The 27,339-nt window shown below is 38.1% G+C and overlaps 1 protein-coding gene across 1 annotated transcript in view; it reads left to right on the forward strand.

Annotated features, from left to right (window-relative positions):
- Nucleotides 1-27,339, forward strand: part of KCNH8 (potassium voltage-gated channel subfamily H member 8) — a 354,464-nt gene that overhangs the window by 235,955 nt on the left and 91,170 nt on the right. The window contains exons 6-7 of the mRNA XM_042956973.1: nt 3,494-3,651; nt 7,941-8,148. Coding sequence (XP_042812907.1) covers nt 3,494-3,651; nt 7,941-8,148 — 366 coding nt within the window. The remainder of the gene's footprint in view (nt 1-3,493; nt 3,652-7,940; nt 8,149-27,339) is intronic.

Raw genomic sequence — 27,339 nt, forward strand, 5'->3', positions numbered from 1 at the left:
ACAAATTATTTTTTTAAAAGCTTTTTTAAAAGCTAAACTGATATGCTGTAATGACTCATCCACAAAAATATCTTTTCTGTTCAGAAGTCTGCACCTCTTTTATTTTTGAGTCAAACACATAATTTACTACACAGTTTCAAAAATGTCTTCTGTGTCAACCAACCAAAGACCAATCATTTCATTCATTCAGCCATTCATGGAGTGCCCCAGGAATGTGGAGGGTGGCATCCTGGATGGTGGCAGTGAGTTGTCTGTGAAATTTGTGGTAGAACTGGTGATCAGTTGGTAACTATGCAAGGAATTTGTCCCTCCAGTCTTATAATGAACATGCAGACTTATCTCAGCCTGAGTTATGGAAACCACAGATCACTCAAAGGCTTGGTAAACAACTCTGGGTTTCTTACTCATGAGATGAAAACCCAAATGCCTAACCTGAGCTTTCTTTTAGAAACCATGAAGTTGAAATCTCTGCTTGATTTCAACAGCCGGTGGCCTGACCTGTTAAACTGATTTGCTAATAAAGAAATACATGAGCCCAGAAAGTTAAGAGAAAGAATGAGAAGTTCACATGCTACCTTAACGGCCTGATGGTATTCCGCTGTGCTCCTGCTCCTGCTCCTTCTTGGTGGCCATGCTTCAATGATGCATTCATACTTTGCCATGGTAGCACTTTTACTCTGCAATAGAAATCACCTTGGCATTGTTTTCATCCTTTTTGAATGGTTTAGCCACTGCTCCTTACTTTCATATTCTCAGTATTAGCAATAAAAGTTTTTCAGTATTTTTATTTTTCGACAAACATATGACTTTTAATAATGCCATTTAAAAAAGTTAGATCATTCACAAAAGACTGGAAAAATTATTGTTTTCTTTTGAAGTCACCTAGAACTTGCTTCCAGACCTGAGATGTGACTGGCCTCTGTTAAGGGACCAAAAGCCAAAGCACTGAATTGGAAATTAGGAGACTTGGATTGGGGTCGTGTTCTTTCACTAACTAGCTAAAGAAGTTTAATCCTATGCTTCAGTTACACCATGTGTGTGACTCTGGACAAGTTGTTTGCTTTCCTTTGGGCCTCAGTTTCCTCATCTGTAAAAAAGGATATTGAAGGGGCCTACCTCTTAGTATTGTTGTAAGGAGTCCATGAGATTATGATTTTAAAGGACCCCAAACAGTACTGGGTCCATACTAAGGTATTATCTATAAAAATGTAGTAGTAATCTGTCTTGTCGTAATTCCTATATTATCTCTCCTCGCAAGGCTATAATGAGAACCTAATGCAGAATAAATGTTGTATTTGTTTTTGTATGGCCTCACTTTAAATTACTACCAACTTGGCAGCTTGAAACAACAGCTATTGATTATCTCAGTTTCTTTAGGTGGGAAATCTAGGTCTGGCCTACCTGAATTCTCTGCTCCACCTCACAAGACTGAACTCAAGATGTCAGCTAAACTGTGTTTCTTTCTGGAGCATAGGTCCTCTTGAAAACTCATGTGGCTGTTGGAAGAATTTGCTTCCTTAGGGTTATAGGACACAAGTCCCCATTTGTTGCTAGATGTCAGCAAGGGGCCACTCTCAGCAGTTGGAGACTGGCCGCCATTCCCTGCCACATGGCCCTTCCACAATGTGGCAGTTGCTTTCTTCCAGTCCCTTACCACCAGCTGAAGAAAACTGGCTTGTGCAAGGCTTACCTGATCAGGTCAGGCCACTGAGGTTAATCTCCCTTTAGCCATATACTGCAACAGCATCATGGCATGATACCTGATCATGCTCACAGGTTCTACCTTCACTTAAGGGGAGGAGACCATATGAGAGCGAGGGTCATCTTTGAACTCTGCCTACCACAAATGTGAACATGAAATGAAAAGTAAAAATGACATACAAGGTGCGCATTATTGTATGTTTTATCGTTGTCATCATCATGATCATGATATCAAGTTTTTATCATCATATAACACTATTCTACTTCTTTTCAAGGGTTTAAATTAGCTATAAAGAGTATTCCAATTCACCCAATAACCATGTAGCTCAGAGCTTTACATTTGCTTCATAACTCTCCCAATTCCTGTTCTCTTTGACCTGCATATTTACTTCCCACATTCCCTCCTTTAATCTTTGAGTCAGTGGCTCATGGCACCTCCCAAGAACAAAGTTTCACAGAGAGATATGTTTACATTGGATTCACCAGTCCATAAAATGCTCAACCATTATCACCCTTACATGTATAGAGCAATCCTGAAATTCCCAATGGCCTGGCTGTAGTCAACTGAAAAACAAAGGGAAAGATAATGTTTTCCAGTGCTTTAATGATATGTAACCCAGAGACTAATATAACAGACACAGAGATGTTTAGTCATAGAAGCAGAAGTGAGCCTCAGATGATCCTTGTGGCTATGGCTGTCATTTGACCAGTGCCCTTGAGGGCCTCATGGATTGTAAAAAGTTCAATAAATAATAAAATATAATATAAATTTAAAGTAAATATAAATATCAAATAGAATATAAAATAAAAATATAATAAAAGAATGATGTAGGGAAAAGTTGAAAATGATTACATCATCCATTAAAATGGAATGAGAAAATTTAACCTAGAAATCCAAACAAAGTAACTTCCAGTGTTTTGTTAATATAAGTACCTTTAGGGCAGAGATGAATTCTGTGTCCACAGAGAGATTAAACTTTGTTCACAAAATAAAATAGAATTGTATTTTTTTTTAATTTTTTTTTTTTAACGTTTATTTATCTTTGAGACAGAGAGAGACAGAGCACGAACAGGGGAGGGTCAGAGAGAGGGAGACACAGAATATGAAGCAGGCTCCAGGCTCTGAGCTGTCAGCACAGAGCCCGACGCGGGGCTAGAACTCATGGACCGCAAGATCATGACCTGAGCTGAAGTCAGCCGCCTAACCAACTGAGCCACCCAGGCGCCCCTGTATTTAAAAAAAGAACAGAGACTAAAACTTATCTATGTGTAAAATCCTCTTTGACACCATTGACATTATGATCACGGATACATTACTTTTCCTCATTGAGACTTGGTTTTTGCCTCTTTAGCATGGAGATAATATCATCTACTTAAGAACATGTTCTGAGGAGTAAGTGAAATAACCTCTGCTACGTTCTCAGAACAATGCCTGGTACTAGTGAGCATTTAGTAATGATGACTATTGTTGTTATTTTTATTCATGTTACTTTTGGTACATGTGGTCCGATGTCTGGAGTGTATTCAGCGCTCAGAAAATATTATTTTCTTTACCCTTCAATACCTGTTTATTGAATTAAACTGGATTTGTCGAGAGGAGTATTTCAGATATTATCAGTCAGAAATACATTGAGAGGTTATCATTTGTCTAATTTTATGTAATTTTATACAATTTTTTCCTCCCCCCCCCGCTGCATGCTTGTTTTCTTTCATCCTTCCTTCTTTCCTCGTCTTTCCTTCTTCTTCTCTCTGTTCCTTCCTTCTTTTTCTCTTATCTTTTTTTCTCAAGCAGATATTATTTTAAATTTCCGAACAACCTATGTCAGCAAGTCTGGCCAAGTTATCTTTGAAGCAAGATCAATTTGCATCCACTATGTCACAACCTGGTTCATCATTGACTTAATTGCTGCCCTGCCTTTTGATCTCCTGTATGCTTTCAACGTCACAGTGGTGAGTAAAGAGCTCCCTTCCACATGACTTTGAAGGTTATTTTTAATCTTGTGTTTATTTTCCACACGTTCAGGTTTTAAGTGTTTGTAGCAGTTTGTATGTCCAGGACTTTGTGGCCTCCACTTTGTGGACACCAAAGTGACCAATGGTACGCAGGCCAAATTCTCCACTTGAGGAAGTTACTTCCTTTTGGAATTTACATGACCTGTTTTAGTTATTTAAATATCTAGAACCAAGATATACCCAAAGCATTTATCATCAATACTCGCTCACAGAAGAAATCCTTTGGTAAGGAAACCAAAAGTAATGAGCGTTACTTTGTATTACTTTGGCAGGTATTTTGCCTCAGAAGTTTAGTGGAGAGTTTGAGATTTTTTCTGGTTTTATGACCTTTACTCTCTACCTCTTGAGTTATTCATTAGCAAAACAAAAGACCAATCAAGATACCGAGTAGTACTGAAGTTAAAAGAATTCAACCACTTCAAGTCCTTGTAAAAATGTTGGATGGGGAAGAAATGACACAATGATACAATGGCCACTTGAACTCGAGATCTCTTTTGGATTTTTACTGACGTTTGTAACATCTCTTTTCTTCCCTTTATCCTCCTGTCTCATCACAGGAAAGAAAGTGTGTCCACTCATTGTAGTAGCTATTTTTACTATTTAACGATTGATGTTCGTAAAAGCATTAAGTGCTCCCTTATAAATAGAGAGACTTTTAGGGAGGTATAATAGCATTTTGGGGCCAGTAATGCAATTTGCTGCTAGAGTAACCAATTTTAGCAGGCAAAAATTTACTAAACATTAGTTCAAATGAAGCCTATTTCTTACTCAGTTGACAAGACCTTGAGATTCTCTATCAGGAATTTAAAAGCTTAGTTTTCAGTATTAAAATGATCAGTGTTTCAAATACAGTCATTATTGACTTTGGGATGAAGACTGAACTGTAATCCTGACTATTTAGTACAAATTTGTGCATTTGGTAATTGTCTATACAATAGCATTTTTCTTTTCTTTTCCTTTCCATTTTTTTCTTAAGATGGAAAGTTGAGGGTATCAACATCTTTAAGAGGTTTATAAGTCAACTGAAAGGAAACCTCTGGGGAAAAATTTAGTATATAATATCAATCAGTGCTACAGAGAATTGTTATCCAGGCTTTTAAAAGTGCTTTTTAAAATTGAATTTGACTAGATAAGTGTACTATAATGAACATGTAATGACTTAAAACAAGGTATTTGCAAGACTGCAACCAAAAAAATTTCAAAAGAAGTATATAATTCACAAAATACTAAGAAAAATTTTCCACATTCTCCTGGAGAATTGTTAAATGAATAATGTTTGATAGATCCCTCTCTAAATTAACTTGCTGCTTTGTGACTAAATACTAATAATTTTTTTTATGTTCCATTTCTCTTTGGGCACTGAACAAATAGGATAATTTAAAATATATATTATATAATTGTATTGTAAAATATACAAAATTTTAAAATACATGTTTATCTGTCATTCACATGCTCATTGTCTAAAATTAACACAAAGGATTTTTTTAAAAGTCTAATTCTCATATTTTGATGAATTTTAAGTACTTGTACACTTTCACTACATTCCTGCTCCCTTTCTTCATTCTGTCTCATGAAACCTGGCATGAATACCTAATAAATGCAAGTTATAGATAAACATCTATGTTAGAAAGAAAGACAAAAGAGGAAGAAAGAATGGAATCTGTCTCTTATCAATGATAATTTTTCTGTGTCTCACAGGAGTGAGCATATGATCATTAACCAGTTGGCATATAAATTTGCTCTGCCCCAAATAAGTTAGTCAAGATGAAATATTCTATTTGTTCAAAGTATTATATTTACTTCCCAGGACAACATAAGTTATGAGGAAAAGTTTATAAGCTGTGTTATTGTTATACTGCACAAACTTGTAAAAAGAAAGGTAGAAATAAATAAGCAAACACAGATGTTGGTTTTCCAGATCTAAAATACATCCAGTTAGCACATCTCTGTAGATGGTATTCAAAAACTCATTACAACCATCAGAAATGTATTGGATGCTTTAGCTTTGACTCTGCCCATAATTGCTGATGGTAAATGTTTTATATATACTTCACACATTTCTTTAATAAAATTTAGTGTGTGGCAAAGTAGAAATCCAGTCTTAATTTTTTTTTTAACGTTTATTTATTTTTGAGACAGAGAGAGAGCATGAACGGGGGAGGGGCAGAGAGAGAGGGAGACACAGAATCGGAAGCAGGCTCCAGGCTCTGAGCCATCAGCCCAGAGCCCGACACGGGGCTCGAACTCACGGACCGCGAGACCGTGACCTGAGCTGAAGTCGGACGCTTAACCGACTGAGCCACCCAGGCGCCCCAGAAATCCCAGTCTTAATCACTTACCGTCTGAGTGACTTCCTTGGGGGAAATTAACATCAAAATAGGCAAAATAAGCAAAATAAGCATAAAAACCCCTACAAGGTTCTCAGCAGCCTGAAAAGCATTTCTATACTATACCTTGCTAAGTGTCAAACACCCAGAAAGACCTCAATACATGTTAATCAACTTGTCTTCCTCCTTTTGGGACTTTTTGAGGTTTCATTTCAAGTACCAAATTGTCATGCATCTATCAAACTCTTCTCCTATAAAATAAACTCCACCCCCAGTAATTCTTCTAAGCCAGGAAGCAGATATTGCAAAGTCCTGGCAGGAAATCATCTGGTTTACAATCAGCTGGAGAAATGACAGATGAGGACTGGGCTGTGAAAGGGAAGAAGATAAGATTTGACACAGAAGAATGAGAAAAAGAAATCAAAGCACAGGTAGCTGGCAAGTTCCTCAGCTGACCTTATGATTTTATTATATTTCAGCATAGAATAATTCGTGAGATTACAATTGAAAAGGTTTTTATTGAATTTCTACTATATTGAGTTTAGAGTGTTTTCCATCTTAATTTATTAACCATCCTCTCATTTAACACGTATTTACGGAGCACTTACTATGTGTCAAGCACTGTTCTAGGTACAATTTTCTTCGACAGAAGGGGAGATAGATTGTGGAGGAAGGAGCTAGATGTCAACTGACTCCAGATAATTATAAAGGCAAACTTCCAGAAGATGCCGACCGTGTTTATGATTGAGTCCTTAGAGCAAATACTGTTCTTAGGTATAGTCATACAAACCACTTTCTTCCCTTGTATTTATACTTCCTTCCTCCCGCCTCCAAATTAGAAAAGGTCAAGTACTTTGTTAAACTCTATTTACGGATGAGGTCATACTTTATTTGCCGTTTCTATTTTAGAATGCTCCTTGAGGCTATTCGAGGGTGTGAAAGAGTATGCATTAGGGCACCACATCTGTTGTTAATAGTGACAATGATGGGGGGGTGGGAGGGAGGGGAGGGTGGGAGATGGGTATTGAGGAGGGCACCTTTTGGGATGAGCACTGGGTGTTGTATGGAAACCAATTTGACAATAAATTTCATATATTAAAAAAAAAATAGTGACAATGACCACTCTTGTGGACACCAATGGGGCACATGTTTCAGTTCGGCGCTGAAGTCAGGAAAATAAGTCCTTGGCCACACGTGTATTGTTTTAATGTGTCCAAAGACAAGACCTAGGAGAGTTTTCAAAAATGGTGTTCCATTTGATTTTGGTTCCCTCAGCCTGTTTGTCTGACAGACAGCTCAGAAAGTATATGCTTCAGGCGTGAGTTTTTTCTATCAGTCGATGATGTTACAAAGAAGAGAGTGCAGCACATGAGACAGGAGGTATTACTGGCATTTGTGAGTAAATCTTACTCAAGTTTGGTACATCTAATCACTATTTTTTTAAAGTTACCTTTATTACCACTTCACAGGGTTCAGTGTGTCTAAATTATTGTTATGATGTCACTCCTGCATGGAGGAAGGGACGTGGAATTGAAAGAAAATGTGTGCAAGAAGTGGAGACACCTTATGTTCAGTCCTGAGACCGTAATGTGTTTCAGTTGTGTGTCAGAATATACAAAATCATATTCAGTCAAATAGGTTGAGAAAAAAAGATAAACCTGAAGGAAAATAAGTACCAACTCAAAGAAAGTAAACTGTCTCATCATCCTTTATCCTATCACCTCTTGATAGCGTTATGTCGAGAAACGACATTGGCATGGTCATAAAAATGACCATCGCGTTGGAGTCATGATTATGCTTGACTTCAAGAACTTTCCAGAACGGCTGCAAGTTAAAGCAACCGCTATGATGCGGAGTGAACCCATGAGCCACGCGGTGCCGCTCGGTCTCCTCCCACAGGTGTCTCTCGTGCATCTCCTGAAGACCGTCCGGCTGCTGCGTCTCTTGCGTCTCCTGCAGAAGTTGGACCGCTATTCCCAGCACAGCACAATCGTCCTGACTCTGCTCATGTCCATGTTTGCACTCCTTGCACACTGGATGGCGTGTATCTGGTATGTCATTGGAAAAATGGAGAGGGAAGACAACAGCCTTCTGAAGTGGGAAGTTGGTAAGGGCTTACGTTTGTCACATTTTCCATTTTTAAGTGAAAAGGAAGCTTGTCTAGAATTTGGAGGAAGTGAAAGATGATTCCATAATTATGTCCTCTGACTGTCGATTTGTCTAATATTTTTTAGGGACTGGGAGGGGAAGGGTGTAGGGGGACAGGGTCTATGATACAAGTGATTTCTTTTGAGAAAGTTTTCTGGAAAATCCATATATATGTATATGTGTGTGTGTGTGTGTGTATGCATATATATATAGAGAGAGAGAGAGAGACAGACAGACAGACAGAGAAAGAGAGAGAGAGAGAGAGTAATGGGTTAAGCTTTCAAGGGGCTAAATGTTTAAAATGACCAGCAAGGCTGTAGAAGTGTAGGTAAGTAATGTGTGATCTTATCTGACATATCCGATGCAGGGCTAATACCATTGAATCCCTGGGCAACTGGCCTATGGCCAATCATTGCAGTGAGAGAGAGAGTGAGTGCATTATAATAACACACTTTCCATATCTAGTATACTTTGAGAACGTGTAATGATAGAGGGGACTGGATGTTTACAAATATAATTTGTAGAATTTTGTGTCCCCATTACACGTGGGAATTTAAGGGAGACTTTTCCATGTGCTACATAATTCTGCATAAATGAATCTGAAATGTTCTGCACATGAACACATTTTTAAATTTATGCTAACCACAAGAACTGTACAGAAAATGAAACTTCTGAGGGCTATAACCCTCTATCCAAAAATATCTGCATTATTCTCACAGTCATTGCCTTTAGAGAATTGTCATGGTACCCCATGTAGAATTCTTTTTTTTCTTATTCTGACATTTCGTCAAAAGAATCTGTTTCTTGGTTGGCTAGAAAATTCTTCTTTTCTCCAAAAAATCAATCTTGAACTTTTGGAAGCACAGACCTTTGCACAGGGGTGAAGCCACAAGAGATTCCCGAGAGAGAAAAATGCTCTAACTTTTCACACCAGCACTTAATGGCAGGATGCATCTGGAACATCCCTGGGTTGGCTCTCATAATGCCGTCCTCTCGCTATATGGCAGTATACAAAGCCTTCAAAGTATATCTTTGGAGAACGAGTTGGAGACGCTAAGAAAACAGACTCTCCTTAAAATCTTCTAAAAATGCTCCTACATACACGTCTCAATTTTGACCCTGAACTACACCAAAGCAAGGACTGTGTTCTGATAAGGTTCATCTCAGACTGGTTTTATTCTCCTTATCAAAGTACTTCTTCTGTGCCTTGCTATGGATCTCAATTCTCAGAAATGAAGTAAAGGGAGAACTAGAACTGCAGAGTGAAAGCAAGAATATCCTACATGAAGACAATATGAGATGAGATGAGAGAGAGAGGGAGAGAGGGAGAGGAGAAGACAGCATGGTGAGGAAAGAGAAGAGTTGATTAAAAGAAGAATCAAAGTCTGGATTGTACTTGGATTAAGACATTTTCTGTCCTTTAGTATTGTTTCCCTTTCTATTTTCTTGTCCTGAAGGCTCCCTCATCACACGCTCTGATATAGTCCTAATGGTATTCAGTGAATTGCCGCATTAGATCTCTGCCCTTTGTTTTGAATCCATATTAAAATTCTTGCTTGTGGTCAGCCACCTGATTCCTTTCTGGGCCTGACCTAATTTCCTTCGGGCCCCAGACCTATACACTCATATTAATTTGTAAGGCTAGTCTAGTCTGAGAGGCTCCAGATGGGGAAATTCAGCTTATTCACGCTCTCAAATTTAGTTAGATGAGGAAAGCTTTTTTGTGTCCTTTCCAGCACACCAGTTCTGCTACAGAAGTACAAACTAGCTGTTGTTTTTCTCATCACAAACACACAGAAGTAATGATTTTTCAAGAAAAAGAAGCCAACCATCTGAACGACTTCAGTATTGCCCCCTACCACTTGTACTCTTAAACTTGGTGCTGTGGTTCAGTGTAATGAATGGGAGCTTGTGAGCTGGAAGTCAACCCACAAAGAGATCATAATACGTGACACAGTGATGAGAAGAACGTTGGGCTGGGGCCACAGAACTCTCCTGTTATCATGGCTCTACCACTAACCAATTGCGAGATTTACAGTAATTTCATTCACCTCGGTGGGCCTCAGTTTCCTCACCTAGAGCATGAGAAACCTCACCATGTAACTCGAAAGTCTATTTCAGTTTCCATGTTTATGACTTTAATGGAAGAACAAACCCAGTATTGTGTGCTTATTTTTGTCATAATTCAGTGTCCACATAAACCATCAGCAGCAACCATCCAATGTCAAAGAGTTTGAAGAAAAAGGATGTTTCAGGAAGCACATCTTGTGATCACAGCCTGTCAAAGAATTGGTATGTTTTACTCAGTTATAGTAAGGATTACTGAATCTGTATCTTTGGAAAATTAGATTTCCTGTCCAAACACCTCTTGGAAGACAATCTGAAAGGGAGTATGCTAACTCTGCCTGTCCATATTGGGTTTCTAGGCTTGGCTACTAGGACTTTCCCTTCCCTTAAAATTACTTACCTCGTTGTTCATTCAAAACATTCTCCAGCTGAGATTTGGACACAAATTAAATAATTATGACCTTCGCTACCTAATCTTTTAATGAAGCAGCTGAGAGTCTAGGCTCATTTAGTTTTTACTATGTAATTTGTACACTAATATTATGTTTTACCTTTTTTGGTCCAATTACCGTGAATCAAAAATTCTTCACACAAATAAAGTTTGATTAGAGACACGTTCTTTATGTTGTGACTAGCATTAGATGTATAGAACAGATTCGTCTTCCCAAGGGATAAAATAGAACTTCCTTTCTAGTCACTGTTAATTGCCTTGAAATGATTTTTTCCACTTTTTGTCCCTGGCAGGTCTACTACTTAGAGTTAGAGAGAGTTCTGGCATTTTGTATCAGATCAAAGCAAAGTTAATATTTTTAAAAGATTGTAATATCACTTATCTATGTCTATTTTTAGAAGGTGGAATTAATACTCATGGACTAATTATACCAGAGGCTGATTTTGAACTGATTTGCCTGCTGTTATTTTTACTTTTATGTGCTTCTTTACTGTATTTTAAGGGATTTGAGGTTTGGCTTATTGGTTCATGGCATTTTAGACTTCGTGAGAAATCCCGCTCTAGGCTATGCAGGCTCCATGCTGGAAGGGTATGGTCTGTTGTGTTCACTGTGGTGTCCCTGTGGTATATAGTTCCTGGAACATGGCAAATGTCGCAGGGAAAAATGTGGAATGAATCAACCTTCAAGGTCATTCATTTACTAAATGACAGTCATGGGACAAGAACCTAGATACCCTAACTCCTTTATGTAGAACTCCTTCTAATACTTTTGAATATTATGAAATTCTAGGAAATGGCTGTGTAGCAAATATTTTCAGGCAGTGAGATTGAGAGAAGAATGAATAGGGTGATCACTTAAAATTTGGTTGTGCATTCAAAAAATATTTTTTGAGTGCCCACTGCATGCTTGCTTGGTCCTGGGTAAGGCACTGGAGAAAACCAAAACAAATATTATACTTAATGTCATGGAACTTAAAGTCCAGTAGGAAAAAGAGACAAATAGTTCAACAGATATATGACAGTGTGATAGTTCTGTAACTGGAACATGCACAGAGGAGAAGCAGCTAGATCTAGCTAGAATATCAGCAAAGGCTTTTCCAAGATGAACTAGTTTGAAGGGATGAGTAGGTCTTGTCTCTGTAGATGCTGAGGTACGGGCATGGGTGGGAGCAGGAACGTGGTTATATGAAACAGTTCACTAAAAAGCAGCATAAAAGATGAATGGGGTAGTAAAATGATGAGGCTAAAGAGGCAGGTAGTCGGGGACCAGATCTTTAAAGACCATTCATGCTAAGCTTTAGAGTTTGGACTTCATCCTAAGGCTACAGAGAAGCATAAAATTCTCTGAAGCAGTGATCCAGAGAATAGGGGGAGATGCTTTGCTCTGCTGGCTTCATTTTCGATACCTATAAAAGGGCAATAATAGTAGTGCCTCCCTCATTAAGATTGCCAGTATTAAATTAGGAAATCTATGTGAAGCATTTTATACTGTGCCTGGCACCTAATAAATTCTCAATAAATAGTAGCTATTAGAGCCATCATTCTCATTTTATTATGACAGTTCCTTCTAATAAAGAAAGTACCGTGAGCTGTGACTAGTGATACTTACGATTTTATATGGGGAGGGTATTAAGAAATGGCTTAAAAAGTATTGCCCTGGGGCGCCTGGGTGGCTCAGTCGGTTAAGCATCCGAGCGTTCGGCTCAGGTCATGATCTCACGGTCCGTGGGTTCGAGCCCCGCGTCGGGCTCTGTGCTGACAGCTCAGGGCCTGGAGCCTGTTTCAGATTCTGTGTCTCCTTCTCTCTGTGACCCTCCCCCGTTCATGCTCTGTCTCTCTCTGTCTCAAAAATAAATAAACGTTAAAAAAAAAAAAGTATTGCCCTTAAAGTTTAGCTGTAGTTTTGTAGCGCCGAACAACAAATTGTGTGCTTTTGCCTATCTTCAAAATAAAAAAGCCCACACCTTATATTTGAGTCAGTCTCAGAAAAATTAGTAATTTTCACATAGCCTCATAATTGCACACATACAGATTTCCCCCTCAAGGCTAATACAGGTGACAAGTTTAACATCTACCCTATAAGCTTGTTGGGATAAGGAACACTTTTATGGAACTTAGACACGGTGCTTCAAGGACAAGATTCAACAATACATTAAAGAGACCTATCACAACAGAGTCTAAGTTGCTTTTTAAATTAAGATTTTTGTTTTGGCTGCCAAGAAATATTTCAGAATGATCTCTTTGGTGGTAGTTGGGGGGGGGGGGTCTTTACTTATTTACCATAAAAAGACTTAAATAAATACCCAGCCAAAAATGTGTGAGAAGACCCGAGTATTTATGTACATCCCAATTAAGGTAGGGATATATGATTTTAAGTATCAGTTGTAAAGTTCAATTAATGACATTGAATTAGTCCTTAAAGAGCTCCATTAAGGATACGGAATAGAATATAATCAGTCTGATTTAAGTTAGAAGGATTTGGATTTGAATCTTGCTTCAGGGATGTACTAGGCATGTGATTTTGGCCAAGATGACTTCAGTGACTTTTTATACAAGAAACTTGAGCGTCCTCATCTGTAAAATGGGTGTGGTAGTACTGGCCCTCGGTGGTTTTAAGTTCTAGAGTTGCTGAAGTTGACATACGTAACATAGTCTGGTTCTTAGTAGGTTCTTGCAGCTGATAACTACCACCACTTATAACCACCTCCTCCACTCTTACTGCTTACTTGGGGCTGTTCTCAGACTGCAGCCTTGCTCCAACTTACATCGATGAGCTATGCGGAGTCGATAGCAATACGATTCAAGTCTAACGAAGAGGCGATATTTCTGTCACAGCCGTGATTCTTAGCGGCAAGCAAAATCAGAAAAGGAATTCATTAGCAGGACATGCAGACTGAGAGTTAGAGAGAGAACAAGACTTGGAAAGAACATGATCCAAGGCAGCTCCACGTATCCCAGTGCAGGAAGCACAGCTGCTGCTGACATTTTGCAAAGATGGCCTAGACATGCTTTTGTCTTTGTAGATGCTATGAGAGAGCCCTAACCTTCTGTTTGCTTCTGATCCACAGTCCCTGAAGGGAGAATCCAATCCACAAGTTTAGGTCACATGCTCAAATGCTGAGTGCTGGGGGTAAGGAGGACCTCCCCACCTTACCCTGGTGTATCTCTGTATCTCTCCATTACTATGTGCGATGGAGTATACCCCCCTCACAGAAGATTTTAGACCGCCAAAAAAAAAAAGAGAGAAAAAAAATGTCTTGTACAATAACATCTGTACCCTTACGTCTAAAACCAAACAGTGCGATTTACAAAAACATTTATTAAAATACTTCAATGGGGGCACCTGGGTGGTTCAGTCGGTTAAGCGACCAACTTCAGCTCAGGTCATGATCTCGCAGTTCGTGTGTTTGAGCCCCGCGACGGGCTCTGTGCTGACAGCTCAGAGCCTGAAGCCTTCTTCAGATTCCGTGTCTCCCTCTCTCTGCCCCTCCCCCGGCTCACACTCTGTCTCTCTCTCCCTCAAAAATAAATAAACGTTAAAAAAAATTTTTTTTTAATTAGAATAAAACGCTTCAATGAATCATCATACCCTTCTCAGACATGGTCATGTCAAATGGAATTAGCTGAAAAATGGAGATGTGGTAATTATCAATGCTGCTTGCTTACTACAGTACAGTCTGTGATGCTCACGTAAACATCACAGTGGCAGCCTGCTTCCCGAGCTCTGCCTCCTCGGCTAGACTGCTTCTTGGTCAGTAGCTCCCATTTGTAGCTGAAATGCATCCTCATATTCTTTCTCAAAGCTATCTCTATTTCTAAAGCTACGACATGCTGAACTTGAAAATAGATGGCCTGCTACAAAGGTTAGAGATGAGAGTATACTGTAATAGAGAGAAGCTTTTTTATCTTTTAATCCTTTGGCTGGAGTACGTTTATCCACTGTGGATGCCTAAAAGTGTATCTGTACCAGAGACCAAAAAAAAAAAAAAAAAAAAAGAAAGGAAAAAAATAAAAACCCCGAAATCTAGAATGGGAAGGATTAAGTGAGCTAAGTGAGATATCATTTTCAAATTTTCATTGACAATTTTAATCCTAAATCTCCTGATCCTTGTTGGATAAAACATCATAAAAGCTGATTCATTTGAAAGGCTTTCTGGTTATTAACTGCTTAAAATTTACAAGCCAAGCCTCATGCAGTTGGGAAAAAAAAATGGTCTTATGATATCGGAAGCTGGTTATTTCAATAACTATACCAATTTTTCCTCAAGGACGTAGAATTGACAAACTCTACATTTTCAGGTTTTGTATAAAGGATTATAAAAACTTTTTTAGATAACCCTTATCTGTAGATTCTTGTTCTTGGGAATACATGAAACAGAGAAAGGGGAGAAAAAGCTTTACTAAAATGAATGTTTCCAGACATTAAAATGGACCCTGGTGAGGGAAACCCGGGCTGCTTGTTGTTGTTGTTGTTGTTTTCAAACACAGGATCTTTTTTTTTTTTTTAACGTTTATTTATTTTTGAGACAGTGAGAGACAGAGCATGAATGGGGGAGGGTCAGAGAGAGGGAGACACAGAATCTGAAGAAGGCTCCAGGCTCTGAGCTGTCAGCACAGAGCCTGACGCGGGGCTCAACCTCACGGACCGCGAGATCGTGACCTGAGCCGAAGTCGGCTGCTTAACCAACTGAGCCACCACCCAGGTGCCCCTAAACACAAGATCTTAAACTTTAATGCACACTTAAATCATCTGAGGATTGTATTAAACTACAGATTCTAGGGCTGCCTGGGTGGCTCAGTCTGTTAAGTGTCCGACTTTGGCTCAGGTCATGATCTCATAGTTCGTGAACCTGCATCGGGCTGTCTGCTGTCAGCACAGAGCCTGCTTCAGATCCTCTGTCCCCCCTCTCTCTAGGCTCCTCTCCCACTCACGCTGTCTCTCAAAAATAAATAAACATTTTTAAAAAAGAAATAAAATACACATTCTAATTTAGTAAGTCTAAGGCAGAGCCTGAGACCTAGCGTGTTTCACAAGTTACCAGGTGTGAAGTCCGGGCTGCTGGTCTCCCCACCACACATCGAGTAGCAAGGTTTTAAAGTCTCAGGAATTTCTGTGACTTTAATACCCCTGGTTTATAAACAGTCCTAAACCAGTAACAAGTCAGTCCTTTCTATCCTTTTCCACATTCCTATCCTTTTTCAATCCTCATCACATCTGTGAATGTATTTAGACCTAGTTCATTCCTAATGGACCAGGGAGGTCCATTGAGAAGGAATTAACCTCAATGCTGAAGCAATACAACACAGTGCTTTAAATATCATTAGAAACAATTTATATTACTAGTAGTTATGAGAAACTAAAATTGAATGCCATCAGTTTTTAAAACGTTGCCAATGCTCTATTCTATTTTGATAAAGGTTTCTAGAAGACAGAAATGCTTTCATGTTTTCAGAGCAAGATTTCACTCTTCTGAAAAAAAAAATTTAATTTACTTTCTTGCTGTAAAGAGCAAAAGGTTTATTCTTTTTTTTTTTTTTGAGTATAGTTGACACACAATGTTACAGTAGTTTATTCCTAAAATTCAGATTTCCCTCGTATTTTCTAAGTCTAATGGTAAATCATGCTTATGAAAATTGAGGAAATAAAGAATGTCCAATTCTGAAGTCAAATGATCTCTGCAGTCTGACCTTGTGTGTTTAAAAATATTTGGGTATAGGGGCGCCTGGGTGGCTCAGTCGGTTAAGCGTCCGACTTAGGCTCAGGTCGTGATCTCGCGGTCCGTGAGTTCGAGCCCCGCGTCAGGCTCTGTGCTGACAGCTCAGAGCCTGGAGCCCGTTTCAGATTCTGTGTCTCTCTCTCTCTCTGCCCCTCCCCTGTTCATGCTCTGTCTCTCTCTGTCTCAAAAATAAATAAACGTTAGAAAAATAAATAAATAAAAAATAAAAACAAAAATATTTGGGTATTTAGAGAGCAAGCGGCACAAAATTAGATTTTAATTGCATAGTGTTCTCAATCCTTTGATAGGGAACCTCTGGGTTTCAGGTAACTGACTGGGGGTTAATATGACTTCAGGTTGCCAGGGTTTCTCAGTAAGAGGACACACTTCACAGTTAGAAAATGCTGAAGCTAAAATATACTCAGAATATGCTCGTACCAGAGTTTCCAAATACGTTCACGGGTCAGACCATATACTCCGAGCAATGAATGGTTCTATTGTCATAAAGTTTGAAACATGAAGCCACTCCATCCCATTCTGAAGGACTGACAAGGTCAATTAGCACAGAATGAACTCAGAGAAATCCCAAAGAAACCGATTAAACTTTATTTAACCCAAATGTTGCATAAATTTATTTTACCTCATAACCCTTCCTTTTTGTACTACTCATTATTAGTATTCTGTTAACATTCTATGAATTCAGAGCTTAAAAAAAAATACACCTTAGTCAAAGTTACTAAACTCTGTCATAGGAGGAGGAATAATAATGATTTTCATCTTTTTAAAAATATGGGATACCTCCTGTGTCATTTCACAGTAAATCTACAAGAATGAGAAATTCTCCTCATCTATAAAATGGAAATAATACAAAATACCTACTTCAGAGAGTTAGTTGTGTGTGGGATCGTTGAGCACAATGGTCAACAATGAGACATTTTCCAGTGCAAGTTAGTTTATTTAAGTAGCCCGGGAACAGGACCCGTAGACAGAAAGAGCTGCACTTCTGCTGTATGAGGCTGGTGATTATACACTTAGTGCTCAAAGGGGAGGGGAAATTCAGGGAGTATTAGATCATAAATGTTTCTTTGAATTTCTTCTTGTAAAACTACTTTCTTCAGAGCAGTTTGGTGCTTATCGTTCAGCTCAGTATTAACTAGATGTGAGATGTACAAGCAGTCAAGGGACCTTTAAGAAGGTAGCACCCACGGGCACCTGGGTGGCTCAGTCAGTTAAGCTTCCAACTTCGGCTCAGGTCATGATCTCACAGTTCGTCCTGAGTTTGAGGCCCACGTCCATGTCGGGGCTCTGCGCCACAGCGCGAAGCCTGCTTTGGGTTCTCTGTTTCCCTCTCTGTGCTCCTTTCCCACTCATGCTCGCTCGCTCTCAAAAATAAATAAATAAACTAAAAAAAAAAAAAAAACAAATGTAGCAACCAGCACTGATCCTTATCAAAACTATGCAGGCTATAGGTCAGCTTTCTGGGCTAAAGCTGAACATTTTTCTGCTTCTATCCCTCATCAGGTGGGTGAGCTCAAGAAAGCTAACGTACATAAAAACAGTTTGCACACTGAAAAGTGCGGTAGAATTATGACAGGTCATTGTGTTAGTAACATACACACAAACACACATACGTGCATATATGCGTATGTATATATGTATAAATGTATGTCTCCCTCTTTCCAGAGAGACATTATGCACATAGTCTATGTCACAAACTCTTGTCTTTGTGTTCTTCCCACGATACGGGTCTTGGTGTGGGTATCTAGAGAACCCATGTGTAGTACATATATTTGGGTAAATGCAGGAATAAATGAGTGGACCACAAACAAGGGCTTCTGTCTCATATCAGTAGATCATCCCACTCAGATTGAAAGAGGAAGAAGTTCTGAAGTCAGTCTTTATTCAGTGTTTGGAAATAAGGTACAGCAGGTCTGTCTTTCCTTATAGCATCTCACCAGTTATACAATTAAAGGACAAAATTCTCCAAATACATATTTGTTATTATAAATCACAATATTACATATCTGTTCAAATATGTAGCTATTAGAGGCCATATTCCTCGTTTAGGGTCTTGAAATTCGTGTGCTGTAGCAGTGAATAAGTCAGTTCTTAATACATTTTCGAGTTCTTGCAATAAGACTGTGATAAGCAATGGTTTCACTCTTACAGGAATACCAGAGACGGCTAATCATTTCAACTCTTTTTCTTTCCCTATCCTGATTCTTTTTCTGGGTTTCCTGAATTAGTAAATGGTTCAAACATGCTTCTATTTTCTAGCTGGAGATAAATTTGGGTTGGTACTGCTTATAGCTCTCATTGGATCTGAAACCCTCCAATGAGCTGCTTCCTAGTCCCATTTTGGCCTCTCAGCCCTGGAGGAATATGCTTGGTTCTCGACTAGCTTGAGCCCTACCCTGGACCTAGACTTTGGAAGAGGGAATCTCCTTTGAGTATTTTCTCAAAGAAGCCTTTGTTTTGACATGATGCTTTGCTGACCACTCGTTGACTTTCTAAGCTCCTACCAAAGGATCCTATAACTTAATCACTGGAAATATCCCTACCTCTGACTTCTTCCTTTCTAGCCTATAGCACTTTTCTGAGTTGTGTGGTTGTTAAGATTAGGGACAGTAATGTGTTTCTGGCTCCCCCAGTCCCAGATGTTTCTGTTCTTAAATTAGTTCAAAGTTGGAGCCATGAATTTTAGGGTAGCCCAAAAGGTAATGTGAGCATCTAAAGAAAAGAAAGGTGATCAGGGGGAGTTTAATATAGCCGATTGAGGCTTGGATCTGATCTTTCCTTTTCTTTTCTTTTTTCTTTTCCTTTTTCTTTTGTATGTATGTATATTCTAAGTGTCCAAATAGTTTCTCAGTATCATGTATTGAATAATGCATTTATTCACACTAATTAAATTTGGCATTTAATCATACTCAATTATTATGCATACTTATGGCTGTTACTAGGTTTCATTTTTCTTTCATTGACAGTCTAATTTTATACCAGTATTGTAGAATTGAATTATTGTGCTGTTTAAATTTTGGTACAGCAAGTAGAATGAGGCCACTTTGGCTCATTTACTCATTTAGATCAATATTAGAAAAACTCCCCCTTCCAAAAATCCAAATGGCATTTTAATTGGAGTTAATTTCACAAATTAATTTGGGGAAAGTAATGCTTTTAGAGATATTTTTGTCACCCAAGGTAGGGTACTCAATCTCCATTTACTTAAAAAATTTTTCTTACATAACTAAGAAATTGTGTTTCCTTCATAGGAGTTGCACATATTTCTTACTAAGTTTATTTCTAACTATTTTACATTTTTGCGCTTATGTGGGTGGGTTCCATTTTCAATTAATTTTGTTCCAGTTATTATTGGTATAATAAAATCTAGTGACTTGGAAATAATATTGTATAGATATGTCAATATGTATCTAAGTTTTAATTAATTTGAGTTTTTAGGAAGATAATCATATTATCTAAAGAGCTAATAAATTTCTCCCCGACTTACCTAATGCCTATACTCTTTTTGGCCACTTGATTTGAGAAAAATTATCTATTTTATTAAATACTCTAACTTCACTAGATGTTACACAAAAGATATATTTTATAGATTACTAATATATGTTATTGATATGTGACAGTCTACAAAGTCACACCAAACTTTAAATTATGGCCCTCAGAAATATATTTCGCAAAAGAATGTGGTATAATGGAACAATTTTTAACTTGAAAGTTGGGATCCTCTGTTCTAACCACAGCCCTGCTGCTAATTAACTGTATGACCTATGAATTTTATCAAACCATATCTGTCCCAATTACCTCTGTGGAAATGAAATACAAAACTGCTTCTTAGCAAGTCTCAGTTCTTTTGAGTCCTAAACCCTTTTGGAAAGTGAATGGAAGCTATAGCTCTCTGATCATAAATTCATACCTGCATATAAATAGATTGCATAAAGTTATAGTCTGTATATTCCATGATGCTTTCCCATGGGTAGCTGATAAACAAAACAAACGAAAATGCCCCAGCGCTAGATAATCTCTAAGATTGTTTTCAACCTGGAGAAGATTTAGTTACAATTCCTTTAAGAAAACTGCTTTGCACCTGCAGCTTGGGTGTGTTGAAGAAATAATACCTTAGTCTGTTGACCTATCTTTCACCATTCATGAGACTCAGTCAGAACTGCCCTAACTCGTTAGTAGAACATTTTTTCATCTTTCTGTTCTTTCCAGGTTTTGTACCATTTGAGTGCAATTGTATTTTGTACAATAATATACATGCTACAACAATCCTCTCCTTTAATCCGTTTCTTCCGAAGGTTCTTAACCATTGGAGAAGTTTAGCCACAGCCATGCACTGTCAATTTTGTGATGCAGACAAACTCAGTAAACAATTTCACTTTACGTGCAACTTTACAGAAATGTAATGATTTCTTAAATTGAGAGAAAGCACTACCGCTGTCTACATTGGATACATAAATAGGTTGTGATTAGAGGGTTCAAAATTTCATTTCTGACTTAATCTCTAAGGGATAGTCAGATGCAAAGCTGACTTCCTAATATCTTACCACTTGGGTCATTTGGACAGCGTTCTGATTAGCCCAGCTGGTGAGGCCCTTCTCAATACGGGCTCTGACACCAACCAGCATTTCTCGTCAACCCCTGCACTCAGTAGCCTTACACAACTGCGTTGGCTCCAGTTGAGTTACTATTTCATTCCAGCCAACCTTGGTTCATAGATCACAGGATGTTAGTGTAAGGAGGAGCCCGAGAGAGAAATATTCTAAACCTCTAATTTTACTTATTGCTTGCTTCTCATAATGTACTGGGAAGAAGAGTGGACTGGGAGTCGTGAAATTAAGAGTCCAGTCCGGGCTCCAGTCTTCATATTTCTTCTTGGTAAAATGAGATGGTCAGAACAAGTGATCTCCAAAATCTTCCGAACATCAGCTTACTTCTTTTTTATGCAAAGAAGAGGGATACAAAAGACTTTAGACGGAGATTTTTCTACTCTAAGGTATTTCTGAAGATAGAAATACATATTTCTACTTCCAAAAATATGTGAACTGGTTTTTGTGGTTTCTAGCCCTTGCTCCAAAGAGACGGTAGGGTTGACCTGATGTGTGTGTTTTTGAAATTACATTTTAGTCTATATATTCCTTTCCTCAAGTCCACGTATAATATTTTTGCATTTCCAGAGCTGAAGGGGAAAGATAGTATTTTTAAGGAGTAATAGAAAATAACCTGTGATTTCAATGGAAAAGAATCAGGTTGTCAGTATTTTCCTTAAATTAGTTTTTTTTTTTTACCTGTCTGTAGGTTGCCCCCATCACTAAATTTGAGAAGATTGAGGGGCAGGCACCTGGGTGGCTCAGTTGGTTGAGCATCTGACTCTTGGTTTTGGCTCAGGTCATGATCTCACAGTTGTGAGATCGAGCCCCTGTGCTGAACTCCATGCTTAAGATTCTCGTTATCCCTCTCTCTGCCCCTCCCCAGTAAGTAAGTAAGTAAATAAATAAATAAATTTAAGACGATTGGATCTAGATAACAGTTCTTCCGAATAGCAACCCTTGCTGAGGCCTCTCCCGTCTTCCCAGTAACTTTTATGTGAAGACCAGGATAAAGACATCTTAAACGTCTTAACCATCACTGAAAGTTAGGGTCAACCACTGATGCCCTAGTACAAGAAACAGGAAGAATTTCCACTAACTGACACATAAATAGGTTTGGATTTCAAAACAAAACCCACAGACCCCGTGAGCTTTTTGGGGGACCTACACAAGGAAGCCCTTCTTTCCACACTCATACTTTGCCCTCTGATTCTGAGAGCACAGGTCTGTAAGGAGATGGAGGAGTTGGTGCGCACACATCGCTTTAAAGCAGAATGCAGCTCTGCCAGGCTCAGTGGCTTTTCTGTCTCATCCAAGATTAGGAGAAAGGTTCCCATCTTAGAGATGAAGGCCACGGAAAGGAGGTACTACGATGGCAAACTGCCGATATTAACCCTTAAGTAGAAAAGTACGGCTGAGATGGGCTTCTGAAAAATTAAATGCCACCTGCAAATAGAAGTGAAAATAGTACACATACCTTACAAATCACACAAACCGTGGAACCTGCAGAAAAAGACAGGAAAAAAGGAAGTATGGAGAAAACACGAATGGAAGAAATAATAGACTAGTAAACCTGATTTTAATGAAAATTTAGTAACCTGGGGAAAAGATCAGGTTATTTCAAGTGAAGAACTCAGGATACAGATTTCTATGTATTATATGATTCCTGTTTGGGATAAAAAGTGAAATACGCACACGTGGACTAGAAATAAGTTCAGTAAGTAGTGGAATTATTTGCAAACGTTTTTTCTTTACATTTTATTTTTAATATTTTTTTAACGTTTTTTTAATTTATTTTTGAGACAGAGAGAGACAGAGCATGAACAGGGGAGGGTCAGAGAGAGAGGGAGACACAGAATCTGAAACCGGCTCCAGGCTCTGAGCTGTCAGCACAGAGCCCGACGCGGGGCTCGAACTCGCGGACCGTGAGATCATGACCTGAGCTGAAGTCGGACGCTTAACCGACAAGCCACCCAGGCGCCCCTCTTTACATTTTTTTAAAAAACTTGACTGACATCAAATTAATATCTAGCTTACATTTATTTAGTACAAACTACACACACGGTCCAGTGCTGAATATATTTGTGTACGTTATCTCATCCGGTTTTTTGTTGCATTTTCATGAGGCAGATATTTTCAACCCCATTTACAAAAGAGAAACCAAAGCTTGAGAAGTTTGAGGTGTCCTGGAAATTTCTTTTTTAAATAAAATACTTTTTAACATCCAAAACATTTAGAACAAATGTGGTAGACACCACTGGAAATTATACCTTTAATCTTTTACCATATCTGCTTCACTTGTATTTTTAAAATAATACAATATTACAGATAAAGCCAAAACCCCATGACCCCCTAACTCGCGTCTGCTCCCTCCTTACTAAAGTGGATCCATAAGCTTTTCTTAGATGCTATTTTTTTGCTACCCAAGTGTATTAGTAAAACAATGTATTACTTCATCTTGTTAGCTTCCATATAAATAAACACAAATAGAAGTCATAGTAGTAATAGTAGAAGCAGTAGTAGTAATAATAGCAGATAATTAAGGAGCAGGTAGTGGTGGGTGTTAGTAATAATACATTTTTCCATTATCTTATTTGGTAGTGGTGATATTTCTGTTCTTTCCCCCGATCTTCACAACAATTATTACCAATGGTTTTAAATTTGAGAAAACTTGGGGGCAGGGAGGAGCAGAGGGTTAGAAGTAGTGTCTTGTTCCAATTTCCATTTCCCTCAGTAAGTAAAATAGAACATATTGTCTCCCCCTCCCCCCACTTTTTTTTTCTTTTTTGGCTACTACAGTCTCCTCTTTGGGAATGAAACACTTAGCTTATTAATTTGCAAGTTCTCTTCTTTCCTAAATAACTTATTTGATGCTCTGTATTTTGAAGTGTTAGAGTCTTTAAAAATTATTACCCACTGTATATGTGACCTCTGAAGTTAAGTGTTACTGATTTCAAATTACATGCATTCATTGCCACAGAATGTGGTGTCTATGACACTGATTGTTCAGTATTTGCTGAAGCTCAATTTGAATATATTTTTTGTGTGTTTGGATAGAACATGCATGTGTTTTTCTGCATATAATTTTGCGAGGTTTTATATATGTCAACTAGGTCAAGATTCTGAGTTTAATTATATATATATTATAAATCTTTATTAACTATTTTCTATCAAATATACACAGAAATTTTATTTGGTGCTCTTTCAGATCTCTGTTCATTTTCCACGGTGTCTGGTTTCCTTTTAATAGTTCCTAGTTCCTTATTTTATGTCCATTAGATCAAACTTCTGAATTGAATTTATGCATTTTAAATATATTATCTTAATTGTATTTCCCCATCTTTATTTTATTTTATTTTATTTTATTTTAATTTAATTTTAAAGTTGATTTATTTTGAGAAAGAGAGAGCACGAGCAGAGGAGAGGCAGAGAGAGAGAGGGAGAGAGAGAGTCCCAAGCAGGCTCCACACTCTCAGCATGGAGCCTGATACAGGACTTGAGGTCATGAACCACAAGATCATGACCTGAGCCAAAACCAAGAGTCCTCCAGATGCTTAACCAACTGAGCCACCCAGGCCCACCGCCCCCCATCTTTATTTAATTAATTCACATCCATTGTGTGTTAGTGTTCTTATCACCTAATTCTTGCAAAAGGTGAACTATTTTCTCATGTAATTTTTTTTCATTTTTATTGTCAGCTCATCTTCCATAGGGCTTCTTTCTGTAGAAATTCTGTACAGATTGAGGTATGGGAATATACAGAATTTTGATTGTTATTTCGTTTGCTTTTGCTAAGGACAGTAAGATTATCTCTTGCCCTAGGATCAAATTCTGAAAAATTTCTTACATTCAAGGCACCTCATGGCTAGTGTATGTTCAGACACAAATGTATGCAAGGCACAAGTCTGAATTTTAAAAGTTTCTCTCAAGAGACTACTTTTTTCAGACTCAAACTTCCTTGTCATTCCTGTAAACTGTTGGGTAAATTATTTCTACCATTCTCCATGCATGCGCCAGGTTGTATGCCAGGTGTCAGTTCCAGCATTTGTAGGATTTAAGTGCTCTCTCCTGGGCCCGCATGGGTATGAAACTCAAACCCACTGACATCAGTACCTCTGGCTAGGCTGCCTATCCCTCTCTCCCTGTCAGCTTTCAAATTTGCTTCTCCTCATTTTTGCATATGGAGATGTCACTTCTCCTTCTGGAATAATATATATATTACCAGCATTTCTGGGTGTTTATATCAGAAAGGCTTACACATTAGCCGAGTTCATAATCTTACCAGAACTATGGTATCAATTTCTGCCCCAAAGAATCTAACCTAAATGCCAGCGTGATTTCATTGAATGTTTTCTTTGAAGTATAAGAACGGTTGTAATCTAACCCTAAGAAGCCAATTGAATAAGGTTAATTGCTGAAGACCCTATTCCTACTTATAATGCCTTTATAGGGGAAAATCATTTAAACATAAGCTTTCAAATCTCCAATCCTTCAGACAGAATTGTTCAGTTACTGGGAAAGTAAATTATGCTGCTGTCTAGAGAAGACATCATCAAATGTGCTTAATATAGAATTATTTCTTTCTAGCTACTATATTAATCATATTCTTTTGGAATAGTTGACAGTTTAATGTACTGCTGATTATTTTCCTAAGACACTATAGATATAGAGAAAAATAGGGTAGAAAAAGAACTGAGTCTTGGAGATTGTTGCATTTAAACTCTACGAGGTTTTCAGTATTTACTATAAAATATAAATATTTGTTGAGGCCCAAAGAAGGACAATGCTATGGGCTGCAAGCAATACAAAGAATTGGAAGTTAGAAGCCCTGCCTGATAGGAGCATACTCTCTTAGAAAGTCAAGAGGTAGACCCAAAACTACACAAAAATTATTTTTTTTTAAAATGCAGGTTTGTTGTACATTTGCACAGGCAAAAACTTCCTAAAAAGTTTAGAAAAAAGTAGAAGTAATTTTAACTGAATCTCTGTGAAGATGGCATTGGAGGTGGGCTTCAAAAGGTGAAGACTATTTTGGTGGGGAACATTTAGAGAACATTTAGGTGAGAGGCATAGCGTGAATAAATTCATGGAAGTATGAAATCTCACAATGCATTTGAGGAACAGTTCGTGGATGAGTTTGTGCGGGGTAGAACATTCTTGAATAAAATAAAATGCCAACAACAGGATGGAGCATAGAATACATGGGTGAAGAAGGCCAGGTACTAAACTAAAGGTTACTGAAATTAAATTCTGAAAAAGGTGGAGAATACAAGGCCTATGTGAAAGAATCAGCCATGACCAAACTCCAGCTCCAGTATCTGATTTTTCCAGAGAATTTGGGAGCGGGGATTTTTTGGCATTTAAACACTGGCAAATGATTCAGAACTTGAAAAGCACAGGGTAAGCATAGTGCAAATAAATGTGGACCCGATCCAGTCCATAGGTCACCGATTTGCTTTTTCAGACACACAATGAGTAAAAAGAGAGATAAGACCAAAATAATGGGTTGGAGTCTTGGCCACGATGTACAGATGGGATCTCTAAGACAGAAGAGACCAGAGAAGGTGTGACCTGATTGATAGACCATTTGAGGAATTTTATTCCAAACTCAAAAGGGAGAAATGCAGACAATACTCTTTGTGATGTTTGCCAAACTGTTTGGTCCAGCTGTACATTTATTTGCATGAAAGGGAATACACATGCTATTTTTAGGAGATTGGTCTCATGCTTTATACACTTGCACTAATGAAAAGTTTCCTTCTGTTGGGTATCCTAATTGTGTGATTATTTTTATAAAGTGGTATTGAATCTATAAAGAATTTCCACTAAGCACTAGTTCCATTTGAGATTTTAACAAACATGACTGTGAGTTATAGATACACGATAGGAAATAAGAGATAACTAAACATTTTATCTAAACCAATTAGACATCTGGTATAAAAATGTGTATACCTCTTTTCTCCTTTCTTGTCATGCGTGTATGTGTGGGTGTTTGCTTTGTAGTTAGGGTTTCTCTAACTAGCCACAAACAGAAAAAATAATTAAAATGTGCTTCGTAGTCTAAGACCCTACAGAGGCTACTGTTAAAACCTCCTTGCTGACATGTCGTTTACTTGGATAGGAATCTATTGGTTTTGTTTTTTTCCACTGACATTAGTCAGGAAAAAAGACAAATCCTAAATTTAATTCCTCGGAAACTCAGAGACCAGAACCCTGTTCAAGATAGAAATGATTTATGAAGTCTCTGTAAAAGTGGTAGATTTGTTTCCCTGTATATTTGTCCATGCCCCTGTCCTCTACACAAAAATTTA

This window comes from Panthera tigris, chromosome C2 (assembly GCF_018350195.1).
Source record: "Panthera tigris isolate Pti1 chromosome C2, P.tigris_Pti1_mat1.1, whole genome shotgun sequence".
Classification (NCBI taxonomy): Eukaryota; Metazoa; Chordata; class Mammalia; order Carnivora; family Felidae; genus Panthera; species Panthera tigris.